Below are 14,241 nucleotides of genomic sequence, written 5' to 3' on the forward strand. Positions count from 1 at the left end.
CCTGTGTACACAGGTGACTGGGCTGGGAGCAGCTGCCTAGTGAGGGAATTGAGATCTCCAGATTCTAGCCAGAGCAAGTCTCACCATCCAGCCAATCCTCCTGTATTCACAGTGCTGACTTCTTTCACTTCTAGGGCTTTTGAGGTTGCTGTTTCAAGCAACTTTATATGTTTCCTAAGTTCTTGGAGGAAAGGGAGAGCAGTAATGATTCTGTAGCTGAGATAGCTGCTTAGGAACACAAATTCAGTTTCCGTTGTAGAGATTTTTGTTGATTTGACATGTTTGCTGTTCACTGGTGAATTTGTTTGTGGATTTGTTTTGATTTTTTTAAAAACTAAATCATACCAATTAAAATGCATCCAAAATTACCTTTTATTCATCTTGCTAGACTGAAAAACACAGTTATTTTTTTATGCTTTTCCAGGGATGCAGATCTCTTTTTTGCAAAAATCTGTGTGCCCCAGTCATGGCTTTCAACATTTCTGCTTAAGCAGAATTTTTTATATTTGCTTGAAACTCTGATAATTATTTTTATCATTTGTGGTTCCTATTCCATTTAAAAAGAAACTGATGCATTTAATATTTGAATTTTGTTTTGATATTTCTTGCAGTAATGTTAAAATTCTCCAGAGCATAAAGGCATATACACACGAAGAACAACTCATTTTTTGTTTTCCATATATTTTATTTATGAAGCCACCTTGAAGACAAAAATATTTCTTAGACTTTCTTTTATGTATGGAGCATTCAGCCCTAATTGTTTTTCAGCTTGTAATTCAAAACAGCTTATCTTCAGTAGAGTAGGAATTTTCAAGGTGTTACAACCTTCAGCAGATCCCTTTCATGTAAATAAGCATCTAATGTCACAGCACTCTGTGTGGAAACAGTATATTCTTAACTAGATATGTTTGGTGTAACTAGGTTCCTTAAATTTCTGGAACAGGAATTTCTGTTCAACCAAATGTTTCGTGATCCCATCCTAAACCTAGAAAACAAGTGCTTTTCTGAAGTTCTAAATTTCTCACCTAGTTCATAAGTCATTGTATAGAAGATTTATGTAAGTAAATAATCCCTTTGAGGTGAATTTTGAAAAAAATTCTTAAGATACCATTTATTATACCTGTAGAATGTAATTATTTCATTATGTCTTAATTTTTGCTTACAGGCATTTAGACCATCATAGGCTGTGGGATCCTAATGAATTTGCTGTTTCCTGCTTTAAAATCATCATGTATTCGATACAGGTAGTATTTCCTCCTGGATTTTTTTTCCTTGCATACATGTTCCAAGCACATGAGAGAGGTTTCAATGGTCATCTCACCACACTAGTGGTAGACAGTAGATGAAGTCAAAGAATCCAAAAGATGTGAGGGAGGGTAGTGGGGTGGTCCTTCTCCAGAAAAAGGAGCAGGATAACCATGCTGCTGTGACATTGTGCTTGACAAAGAAATCTCTAGTTGGTTATTTCTCTGTGCTGTTCTCAACTGTGCTGCTTTTTCTACCCAAGAAACCAACTTCACATGCAGCTGTTGTGCTGAGGATTTTTAATAGTGGACAGCCTGTATTGTGGCCTTAAGCTGAAGGAGGGAAGGTAGAGAGATTGGATATTAGGAAGAAATTCTTTACCAGGAGAGTAGTGAGGCACTGCAACAGGTTGTGGCTGCTCCATCCCTGGAAGTGTTCACAGACAGGTTGGATGGGGCTTTGAGCATCCTGGTCTAGACGAAGGTATCCCTACCCAGGTCAGGGGGCTTAGATCAAGATGATCTTTACGGTCTCTCCCAACTCAAGCCATTCTATGACTCTGTGATTGTCTGTTGTAAACATGAAGGTAATATTCTTTGATTGCATCAAACACAGATGCCCAGAAGATAAAAGTGTAAAATTCCAGGTTTGTGGGAGAAAGCTGAGTTTTCTCAGAATTTACATCAATGATACTGAATTCTTTGAACTGCAGATAGCTGAGTGAAAGACCACTTCATGCTTCTATTCCAAGTGCTTGTAGATGTTCCTGGATATTTTAAGACTCTGAGCTTTTGTACAGTGGACTGGCTGAATGAATCTGTATAGCTTCATTTCTCATGGCAGTTTCTTGAATCCATATTTAGTCATGAATTCACTGTAATTTTGATAAATTTCTGAATTCAAATGTTGCAGAATGGGAATATGGTCATGACCATAGCTGGGTGGTGTATGAGCTTATTCTTGTTAAAGTCACAGATGATTTTCTGTCTGATGTTAAAAAAACATGTCTGTTTTTTTAATAGGCACAATATTCCCATCATGTAATACAAGAAATCCTTGGACATCTTGATGTCCGCAAAAAGGATTCACCACGAGTTCGTGCTGGCATTATTCAGGTTCTTCTAGAAGCAGTTGCAATAGCAGCTAAAGGATCAATAGGTAAGTTGTATTAAATTAAAGGCATCAAGGCAAAGGATAAATTTGCTCATTTTCACTTTGGTTTCAGATTGATAGGAAACATTTTGAGAAGGTTTTATGTTTTTTGTTTTTTTTTCCTTTGTGCTGATAAAATGCGTGAAATCTTAATTGGTTTACAATTACTTCAAGCATATGTGCTTGGTTGTTTGACTCTTATATAATCCTTTACATTGAAAAATGAGTGAAAAAATTGTGAAAGGCAGGTATTTCTGTTTGGAAAGAAATCATGAAAGCTGAGAACTGTGCATCACTGCAAAATGTCAAGAGCACTGTTGCTTTGTGATACAGCTGTGACCTGAGTATTGCAGGAGTTGAATGATATTTGAGAAATTTTACCTTATTGACTCTAAAGCAGCTGAAATTAGGTGAAATATATCATTTAAAATTAGGATAGTTCCTTGAAATAAGAGTAGTTATGAGGAGATATATGCTCTAGTGCTCTGTTTCTGATGTTCTTTGGCGTCCTTCTGAAATATTATTATTTTGCTTCATTAGCTTGAGCCTGAACCTGTCCTTCTTCTTTATATGAGCCCTGCTTGCATGCACAAACTTGTGAAATCTTTTACCATATGGTCAAAAGAGCTCATTATTTGATCCAATGTACAGAAGTTCAGGGGCAAGTACCTGCAATTTAATCAATTATTGATGCTTAATTTCAGCAACCACTCTTATTTTGTATCTGAAACTTACATGGTGCCCATTTGCACTCACCTTTCCCACAGGACAGGGACAATGTAGAAAGAATGTGAGAAGTTTCATGAATTAAGATAAAGACAGTTTGATGGGTGGAGCAAAAGCTGCATGCACAAGGAAAATCAAGTTACCTCCATCCTGGCCAGACCCAGTAGTGGATCATAATGGATTATGCATACATACCTGATTGTATTTCCTGATTCCAGGTTAATTTCTAAAATATCAAGGTGTAGGCAGACCTCAGAAGTTTATCTGTAGTCGTGATGCTTCAAGCACTTTATTTCACTTGGTTCTCTTCATCATCCTACTCTCATTACTTGTGAAAATGGATTGAAAAGCCCAATTTTAATTTTCTTCAGACATCTTCCCCTTGACAGGTGCAGTCACTGTGACTTCTTTTTTCCAGGCCCAACAGTTCTGGAGGTTTTTAATACCTTGTTGAAGCACCTGCGCATCAGCGTTGACTTTGAGCTGGGTGACAGGCGCAGTTCAGCAGAAAGTGTAACTTTAAGCACAAGCTCCAAGGAGAGTGATGAGAGGATTGTCCAGAATGCAATTATTCAAACAATTGGTGAGTAATACAGATGACACAGGCTCACTTAAAATTCCTCCCCTTTTCCCCCTTCCCCATTGAGATAGTATTGGGCCAGCTTGAATCATGAAGGAATGTTACTGGGTGTGGTTTCTCTGATTGTGTTTGTCTCTCATTCTCAGGCTTGTTTTATGTGTTTGATTTCTGAAAAGTTTTTCTTTTAAATGTTGGCATATAGCCAAGAAATCTTGGCACATAGGCAAGATGAACTTAAAATTAATTTTAGTTATATTATTATGTGGCCCTTGAAATGTAGAAATCTCTACCTTCAGTAGAACTTCTGTTAGTCCTTTTATGAAAATCACTGCGAACAGTTGTATACAGCAATACATATTTTAGTAGGTACTACTTTAAAATTGATAGATATGAATGTTAAACATAGTAGCAACAATGACACCTAATGGCCAGTTGTGCTACCATGACTTAGATGAAGTACTTTAATGCATAGCACTGGAAATTATTTTCTTCCCCTTTCTCAGATTTTCCCTTTATGATAGCGATGTTGTATATTGGGGTGTATTTATGATATATATTCCTTTTCTTAAAGAACAAGGGGGACATAACTTAAATGTTGTTCACTGATCTGTACCTTCACTTGCTTTGAAGCTTTCTAAAGCAGTAACAAGTATGTAGTAGAGTATTTCTCACCATTTCAGTAAAACTCCCAAGTTAAAATGCTAAACCCCCACCAAAAAAAAATCCCAGAAACCCCACAAACCAACCTTTTAAAGTGAAGCTTCTTTCTACTGAAGTTAATGTTATACTATTGCACAGTAATAAAATAGAATATATGAAGTTGGAAGGGATACATAAGGATCATTAAGTCCAATTCTCTGCTCCTCCCAGGACTGCTTCAACTAAACCATGTGCCTGGGAGCATTGTCCAGATACTGCTTGAGCTCTTTCAGGCTTGGTGCTGTGACCATTTCCCTGGGGAGCCTGGTCTAGTTGTCAGCCTTCCTTTCAGTGAAGAACCTTTTCCTAATGTCCCATCTGAACTTCCCCTGATGCAATTCCATCCCATTTGCTCATGTCTTGTCCCTGGCCACCAAAGAGAGATCAGCACCTCCTGTTTCACTGCTCCCGTTGAAGGTGTTTGATGTTCTTAGATGGAGGCACCCAAAGCATGGGCTTGAGGAAGGGCTGCAGCAGTGCAGTGCAGATGGGACAGTCATGTCCTCAGCCAGCTGGTGATACTGTGCTTGGTACACCACAGGGCACACTTGGCTCTTTTGGCTGCCAGGAAGCACTTGAGTCACACTAGACTTGGCATTAACCCGACCCCCCTGATCTCTTTCCATGGGGAATGTTGGGAATGACAGTATTATCTCAGTTCCCTGGGTGCACTGTGCTGTGCCCACTGCCATAAAAGCAGGGCCCAGGCACTGGGATGGCAGCTGTTCCCATTGGAGCTGTGTCTGGGCAGCTGCTTCAGTAGTGGTGGCTGCAGAGAGGACAGAGAGAGGACAGGGACTTCTGCAAGTGGAAACCATTTCTCCCTGGCTGAGCTGGCAGAGCTGCAGTGCCCTTCCTGCCAGCTGATGCTAGCACTCCCTAAGAGATACTTCTAAGGTAGGGAAGATGTGTGTGTGCCTAACATTTCTCCTGCCCTCCCAGGCTCCCTCAGCCATTGTGGCTCTTTCTTGCTGCCATCAGATTCCCCTGGTTCAGGAACCCTCCCTGTACCCTGTGCTGGAGTGCTCCTCTTCCCATAGTGCTGGCATGGAAGCTGCTCACCTCATCACTCCCCAAAAACAGCAACAGTCATAAAATACTTGTATGTCTCTGGGATTTCAGCCCCCTCACTTGTAATATTTATTGGAGACTTAACAGACAGAAATAACTATACAAGTTAGTAGACTCCAGATATTTAATTTTTAAATTGTATATTTAGGGGAGGATAAAATTAGAAGGTTTTAGTATTCAAAACTATGAGTATTAAAGTGAGTGTTTAATAGTCACTTTAGTATGAAAGTATCATGAAAAAGACTTGATAAAATCATTCAACAAAAATAAGTATGAGATTATGCCCTAAAATAAATCATATGTTTATTCTTCATCTGTTTTGACTACTGTTAATATAGTCCTTGTATTTAAAGGCTTTTCTTATAAAGAGAATGGCCCTGTATCTCTTTTTCTTCTGTGATTCTCTTCTGGTTCTATTTAGGATTTTTTGGAAGCAATCTCCCAGATTACCAGAGATCAGAGATCATGATGTTCATTATGAGCAAAGTACCTGTTTTGGGGACAAGTTCATCGCTGGATCCCAGTAACCTTGGGTTTGTATATCCTACATTTTAAAATTTCAAATTAAAAATTTAAATTTTAGAATCCTGATAATCAAGAAGTGAAAAACATTAAGAAAAGTGAAATGCAAATTCTCTCTCCTTATGGGCTGTATTAAATACTATGCGCAACCAAGTCAAGCTCAGTATCAGCAATATGTAATCACCCTACAGACATGTTACTGATAGGAATTACCTGATTGGAAGGCAGTTTATTTTTCACTAAAACACTGTTTCTCTCTGCATCTGTACAATTTTTTGTGAAATCATGTACTTTATGGTTGTTAATTTCATAGCTTTTTATATATGAGTGTTGAGAATGTAATTCAATTATAAATACATTTTTTTCAAATAGCTGCATAATATACAAACTATTTTTAAGTTTTGGGTTTTTTTTAATTCTATACAAGTTGACTTCAGATTAAGAAATAATTGCATAAATTCCAGTGAATTTTGGATTTTCCATATGTATTTAGAAATAGGAAGAAAGCTATAAATGGGCTGATGTAATAAACCCACCATTTAAAAGTTGCCCTACACTGAATGCTTTTCCTTGTAACAGGAATAATTTTATTTAGAAGACTGCATTTCCTCAGTATCAGGAAGTCACAAGCTGTTCTTTCCAGATGTGCACGGACACTTTGCACCACATAATCCCCTGCTAGATTAAGTGATCCCCTGCTAGATTAAGTAGGAAGTCATTGTCATTCTCCAGCTTCTTGATAGCTTTTCTTACAGTATCCCTGCAGCATGGGATGCTATTCCATGGAAGACACAAATCTGTGCCAGGCAGTTGTCAGTCACTATGGAGGTATTTCAAGAATGAGTCCATATGAAATTCTCTGCTTGGATTAGCAGTTGGGGGTGGTGGTTGTCTGTTTTTTAACAGTTTAGTTTTCCATTTTTGAGATTCTATGTAAACATGTGCCTGAACAGTGTGTTAGTATGAAGTGCATATGTCACTTTGAGCAAAGGCTTTCTGCTTGCTGATAGTCTTGCATTACTTAGAATTTTAGTTTCAGCTGCCCAAGACATTTGAATGATACAAACAGCCAGGATTGTAGTTTATTAAGGTAGAAGCTTCCAATGTTACACAGAAGCCAACTTTTGTGAAGAGGGTCTATCTTCCTTTACACTAATGGCCAAAATGACTTGTACTCTTTTTACTTTCCTGAAGGCATCTCTTTGAATGGAGCAATTTATTCCAAGTGCACTTTTATCTCCTAAGATCTTGCAAGAATAGGGTCTGTATACCTTTAGCTGTTTGACTACTTTTAGTACCTGCAGGAGGGAAATGAAAACAGATGAACAGGTTAAGTAGTGTTTCGTGTACCTACCTGTGATATGAAAGCTGAGGAGTCTTTTAGTTTTTTTTACTGATTTTGCCAATAAGTTTTCTCCAGTCTCAGAGTTTTGGGGTCTGACTTAAAGAAGTGTCCATGTTTCCTAAAAGACTCAATTGCATTTTAATCTGGAAGAAATTTTCAGTGCTGGTGCAGTGAAAATAACATCAAACTTGTAGAGATTTCTGAGTAAAACATAAAGATTTATATCTGCTTCACATATGCAATTTAATTTTTTCTTCAACTGCATGTGCTCCAATTTTTAAGCCTTCCTGTAAATGTGTTTTTCAAAAACATTTAGTTATTGCAGCTCAGTTGGAGATATTTTCCATTATATATGACCCAGCATCCCTTTCAAGATTCACTTGTCAAAAATGAGAATAATGTCTAGAGTAGAATAGTATTTTAAAGACATGCAAGAAAACCTAATTTGTGATTTTTTTTTTTTCCCAATTGTAGAGATTTGGGAACCAGGAGGATTCAAATCATGTTATTGAGGTCTTTACTTATGGTAAGCCTTCTGTGATCAGTATACTATGTTATAAACACAGTGTTTCACTTTATGTATCTATTTACATATAAAAGTACAGTATAACAGCACTGGATTATGAAAACATATATTCTTATTGCATAGACCTGTAATTCTATTGTGTAATATTGTGAAAGCGTTTTTCCAACTTACATTACAAGCAGCACAAGAAATACGCCTCCACCTCTTAGAGCACTTGAGTGAATGTCAGTTATAATTGGACCTGCAGATCCAAAAGAACATCCTAGAATAGGTTGAGTTCTGCCAGCAATGCTGGCAACATCACAGTGAAATCACTTTCATCTCTGAGTATGGAAAATTTCACTTTTCATACTCTGAGTATGGAAAAGTGGTAATTAGTAGAATGGCCAATATTTTTAAAACAATAGAAATGGATACCTCAGACACTGTGGTTCCTTCCTAATGTTTCCTAAGTTTCTTGTAAGGTGTAATTGAACTTTTTATCACAAATACATTTTTCAACTATAAATCTTCAAACAGTATTTCTGGAAATAGACCCAGATGGTAAAAATCAGAAAGTGGGTAGTAAATGAGGCTCTTGCCAGTAGAATCCTGGCTTGTTTTGTTGCAGAAGCCGAAAACTGTTTAGTGACTCAAATAGGGGAATGATTTTGCAAACTAAAGCAAAAGAATATCCTCCTGGAAAATGAGTTTCTGTCCCTGCTTTGACATGAAACTTGTGTGTTAGGCAAATCGGTTAAACCATTCTTGGCTTGTGCAAATCTGAAATGTTAGACTCTAATGTGCAAAAGATCTGGGAATTCAGAGTTGCAATTTAAGGATAGAAAACTTGTTAGGAAGGACCTCGGGTAGTCATTTTGCACATTGTCTTCATTGAATGTAGACTCAGGTATGTCTAAACTGTTCTGACAATATTCATCTCACCAGTATTAAAATTCCATTAAAACAGGTAAGAATTGTTCTAATGATTTTGGGTGCTACATAGCTTGTAAGTACGCTTTAAGGGAGTCAGAGTGTACATGTGGAAGGGATTTAACATTTTGGACACTGAATTTTGGTTTTCATCTCTTTTAAAATAAGGAAGAAAACTCCCATCATGGCACAAAAATGTCAAAATCATTGTTCTGATGCTTAATGAATTAGTCATTGATAAATATTGTGGAAAAAATCCAGCATTGTATGTCATGTATTCTTTACAAAGGAATAATATTTCATAACATAATTAGTCTGTTGTCGTGCATACACATCTGCACAGGCAGGCAATTTAATGCTGTATAGGCAGTTGAAATCTGGCACTTCAAAAGTTTGCACTTATATTTGCAGCCTTGTTGCTTTTGTAATATCAATCATTTTCCATTTTCAGAGTGATTGATCAGATACTTCCTGTCCCGTGGTGCTCCTGTCAGTCACGTCCCTGTGAACCCCTCAGTTAGGCACCGTGCTCGCTCAGTGTTATGGTTTAACCCAGAGGCACCAGGGACCACCCAGTCACTCACTCATTCTGCCCCAGGGGGATGGGGAGAGAACCAGAGCAGTAACAGTGAGAAAAGTGGGTTGAGAAAGACAGTTCAGTAAATAAAAAAAGGAAACCAAGAAAAACAAAACCAAGAAACAAGAAAAAGAATTAATAATAACATGAAACAAAACCCCCACCTAAAACAATCCTAATTGCTCACCACAAGCCAACTGATGGCCAGCCAGGCTCTGAGCAGTGGCAGCCCTCACAAGCTGCCTCCTGAACATGGCACATTTTAATATGGAATATCCCTCTGGAGGTGTGTAAGCCCTGCTCAGCAGTAGCCAGATCATCTCTGTGTTACCAGCACTGGTTTGGTCACAAATCCAGAACACAGCAGCACTATCAAGGAAATGACCAATGCCAGCCAAAACCAGTACAACACAGTTCACATGTAAAAGCTGCAAGGGTATGGAATATATATAAAGAAGATGTAAGTCTTAGATGAAAATATTATTTCATTTATTATAATTAAATTTGGAATTATTTTGCTCCCCTCATCCTCAACTATTTATATGTAGCCAGTAATATATTTTGAGATTGTAATGTTCTAGTAACCTCCATTTTAAGGGATGGTAAATTTTAAATATTTCTGACTACTATAAATGTTCAGCTAATTAAAATTTGAATTAGTAGTTAGGAAGAAGTTTACTTTTCTTTGTGTACCTGCAGGGTTTTCTTTAATTAAAAGTAATTGAATGAGACAAGTCAGAGGTAGTATTAATTTTTAAAATAACACTATGGTACCAGATTTCTAAGAAAGTGATATTTGCTTACTTCATGTTTTGCAATATCCATAAATCTTTAAGGTGTACATGTAGGCCCTGATTTCTCATTTTTTTATTTCATGTGAGCTTACTCTTCCATATGTGAACAGTTCATAACCTGGAATGGAAAAATCTCTATTGTAATTATCGACTGGAATTACTATCATCCTCATTTTATGCCCTGAAACTTTTCATAGGCATATTGAAAAAAAAAAAAAAATAGTAAATCATATCTTTATTTTTTTATTTGGGGTGTGTTTGTAAAGAGAGGATCCTGAAAATGACTTCTAACATGAGGGACTTAATTTGAAAAATGTGTGCTAAAGTCCTTCCAAATTCATACTGAGGTCAGGAATTTTCGAAATTAATACAACACTTCAATTTGAATCTACCTTGTGGATGCCAAAGCAAACCCACTAAAAAGAGAGTGACAGCTGCAGTTAATTCCTGTAATGCAGTAATGACACATTAATTTTATTTCCAACAATGAACAGGTGACTTCAGGATACAAAGCCACAACAATAAGTAACGCACTTCCTCCCCCCTTTCTGGACCCATTGCTGTCTCCTTCACTCATGGAAGACTCTGAGCTCAGGCAGCTGGTCCTGGAAGTCCTGCACAACCTCATTGATCGGCACGACAACAGAGCCAAGCTCAGGGGGATAAGGTAGTGCTTTTTATTTATTACCTACTTGAAATTCCAGTTCATTACCTGAATGACAGGCAGGTACTGTTGATTTTTAAATGTTTTTGCTAATATCAATTATTAAGGTACTGTTTTGGTAAATGCACAGTGCTCAGTGTCATTTATTTATGGAAAGGGTTTTACAGGTAAGCCTCAGAGCACAGTACCTTAACTAACCACTACAAATATCACAGTTTAGCTGTGTAGAAGACAGAATTTTATTTTTATTTTATGGAGATGAAATTATGTGATTGTCACAATTCTCTTTTTGGTGCTCTCTTCAACTGAAATTTGAATATCCTTTTTAAGCATAGATAAAACTTAAATGGGAATTGGGTCAAGATCTGTTTGAATAGTTCCTATATTCCACATTCTCTTCTTTTCCAACTTTTTTTTTTTTTTTTTCTGAAATAACACATTTCTTTTATTTGTAGAATAATACCAGATGTTTCTGATCTAAAGATAAAACGAGAGAAGATTTCAAGGCAAGATGTGAGCTTCATGAAGAAGGTAACAGAATGAAACATCACTTTTCTATTTAGAAATAAGTAACTCAACCAGTGGTTTTGGTTTTCTTCTACAGCTGTAGTTTTGCAAAGCTCAGTTTCAAATTATCTTAATCAAGTTACAGTGATTTCAGTGTTGAAGTCTTCTAGATACTTGAAAGATGATTCCATGCAATAAAATTTTAATTTATATCTTCAGTTAAAACCTTTATATGCATGAAATTAGAACAGCATATGTCAAAACCATGATTCCAAAAAGATCTCCCTGTTGTTAGATCCCTGTGCAGTATTTAGTTTTTGTTCAGTAGTAGTTTTTCACTTTTCTGGCTTTTATTTCGCTGTATTTTTAGATAATTTTGTATTTAGAAATATTTTTATAGCTGTGGTATAGGGACTAACATCTTGTGTTTTAGGTAAAGATGTCACAGAAAGTTAACTTTGTGCAAAACATCTATCTTCTTAAAAGATTGTTTTCATAGGACTTTGTACCAGATGACTTCTCAGTATATTTGGTTCTAAAGAAAAACATTTTTTTAAGATGATTACTTACATGGAGTGGAATTGCTTACAGTAGACACCTTGGGTTTTATGGGGGAAAATGCATAAAGCTGTTATTGTGTTCTGTCATTCCTGACTGTGGTTTATCTGTGTAGGTATGTAAGCAAAAACCAGAAAATACTGAAGTAGGCCAAAATATTGCATATGTAATAATATGCAAACTAGAGTTGTACAGCATTTGTGTAACATTGCAAGATAAATATTCTTGCTACGTTAGTACATGTACAACTGGAACAATCCAAATATCAAAAACAGTCCAACATTGGCAATTATTAGTAATAATGTCTTCTAAAAAGTGAATTAAAAATTAATTTATTAATTTAATATCTAAGATTTAAAGCAATTTGGGTAAGATGTATTTTTCTAGATGAAAGCTGTAGCTGTCAAACAAAATTTGAATTGTTAATATTGATCTGAAAAAAAGGACAGAAGATAGAGAGATTCTTCAGAGGTCAAGAAAAGACCATACATGCTTCTAAAAAATATATTAACCCTGGGAAATGAAGTCAGCCAATGATTATGTGTGTGATACTGTTTCAGGTGCATATCTTAAGTGTAATGTTACTCACCTGGTGTAGGTGTGCACGTTAGCAGCCTGCTCTTGCCAGATGCTCTGCATGATCCAAGGAGAGGGATGTGGCGTCTCCATAAGTTCATTATTACTTGGACAACCATTTAGGCTTGTTCAATGTTACATGGGGATGCTGAGACAATTGTGTATCATACCCAAGTGGAATGGAACCAAACATAGGCACAAAACCCCTTATCTCAGACCACTGCTCAGTCTATAGCTATCCTTTATTTGAAGGGAAGCATTGAACTGCTTGCATTTTCCAGTGTTCTAGAAAGGTACATATTGAGAAAATCCACATAATCATTTATTTTCCTATTTGAGAGCAATTCTTTGTTGCTGGGATAGAACCTTCCATTATTTTTATTTTCTGAATATACTGGGCCTTTAAACAGCTAACCTTTATTTTGTAGTAGCTTCTATGCTTTGTTAATAGCTCTGTTTCCCTCTCTTCTAAATACAATGTGTATTTGAACAACTCTTTGATTTTAGAAGTAATGAAAGGACAAACAATGTCATCATTATTTCTTAAGTAAATATGTCCTGTTTGGAAAAGAGAGGTTGAATATCACTTTTCTTCCTCCTTTTAGAGCTGAATTAATACATCTAGAGGTATAATACATCTTGAAAATTAATTGTGTCACACATTAAGAATGCAGGGGTGGTACTGAGCTCTGCGTTCCATACACCACCTGCTGTTTATCCTGTGTTTCATGTGTTTGCATTTTTCTTTGGAGTTGAGGTAATAGTTTCTTTACAGAGATTTGGTTAGGCACAATGTTATGAGGAGGAGAAAGTCACTTTTGAAGTGGAATCTTTCATTAAATAACCTGTGTTCTTCACTAGAGCTGCAGCCTCCCTACACACATTGGTAAATGAGCCCTGCTTGCCGTCTGAAACATCTTCTAGAAGAATTTTTTCTTGGTTTGTTGTTTGAGGGGAGTTGCTTAATGAACAAATTTGATGTCTTCATAAGGGTAACACTTGGAGCTCATCAGTTACTCAAATGTTCTTGAGAATATTTCAAGATTACTTTTTGGTTTCTCCGTTTCATAAATGGGCAAATATTTTTTCTAATATTTCAACAGGAAATTAATTCTAACATCTGATACTGTGCAGTAATCATGCAATTCTCTGTATCATCTTCTCTATCTGTACATTTGTGCATAAAATAGAACAATACAATGTTTATAAAGAAGCTTTTGTTAGAAACTTGAAGTCTACATGATTAATCATGTACTTGTTTGTGTATGTATGTGTACAGATGTATTTTATCATTTTTTATTTTTTAAATTATCTTAATTAATCTAACATCAAAGTTGGTCCTGTTTGGAGTAGAGAGTTGAACTAGAAGACCTTCAAATATCCTTTCTCATCTAAATTATTCTATTATTTAATACCCACTTTCCCCTTTATGTCTTTCGTAGCATGGTCAGCAGTTGTACAGACACATCTACTTAGGCTGCAAAGAGGAAGACAATGTCCAAAAAAACTTTGAACTCCTGTTTACATCTCTAGCTCTTACCACAATTGAACTGGCCAATGAAGAAGTGGTTATTGACCTCATTCGATTAGCTATTGCCTTGCAGGTATGAGTCTATGTTGGGTTCATTGACTGCTAATTTATTATCATTTAATTGGAGATGCAAAGAACTTGAAGAAATTTTGTATATTGATCTTCAAGTTGGTAATTTCATCATTCAATCTGAACTTGATTGATCATTAAGGAAGTGCACTTTGTATGCACCACTTAATAATGGGGGAATTTCATC

The 14,241-nt window shown here is 36.4% G+C and overlaps 1 protein-coding gene across 11 annotated transcripts in view; it reads left to right on the top strand.

Annotated features, from left to right (window-relative positions):
* The window catches only part of EFR3A (EFR3 homolog A), a 76,783-nt gene that overhangs the window by 44,996 nt on the left and 17,546 nt on the right, over positions 1 to 14,241 (top strand). For all 11 annotated transcript variants that reach the window (XM_058831873.1, XM_058831871.1, XM_058831865.1 and 8 more), the window contains 8 exons: positions 1,166 to 1,244; positions 2,268 to 2,403; positions 3,542 to 3,706; positions 5,895 to 6,006; positions 7,815 to 7,866; positions 10,644 to 10,816; positions 11,269 to 11,344; positions 13,897 to 14,058. In XM_058831873.1, coding sequence (XP_058687856.1) covers positions 1,166 to 1,244; positions 2,268 to 2,403; positions 3,542 to 3,706; positions 5,895 to 6,006; positions 7,815 to 7,866; positions 10,644 to 10,816; positions 11,269 to 11,344; positions 13,897 to 14,058 — 955 coding nt within the window. The remainder of the gene's footprint in view (positions 1 to 1,165; positions 1,245 to 2,267; positions 2,404 to 3,541; positions 3,707 to 5,894; positions 6,007 to 7,814; positions 7,867 to 10,643; positions 10,817 to 11,268; positions 11,345 to 13,896; positions 14,059 to 14,241) is intronic.

This window comes from Poecile atricapillus, chromosome 2, assembly GCF_030490865.1.
Source record: "Poecile atricapillus isolate bPoeAtr1 chromosome 2, bPoeAtr1.hap1, whole genome shotgun sequence".
Classification (NCBI taxonomy): Eukaryota; Metazoa; Chordata; class Aves; order Passeriformes; family Paridae; genus Poecile; species Poecile atricapillus.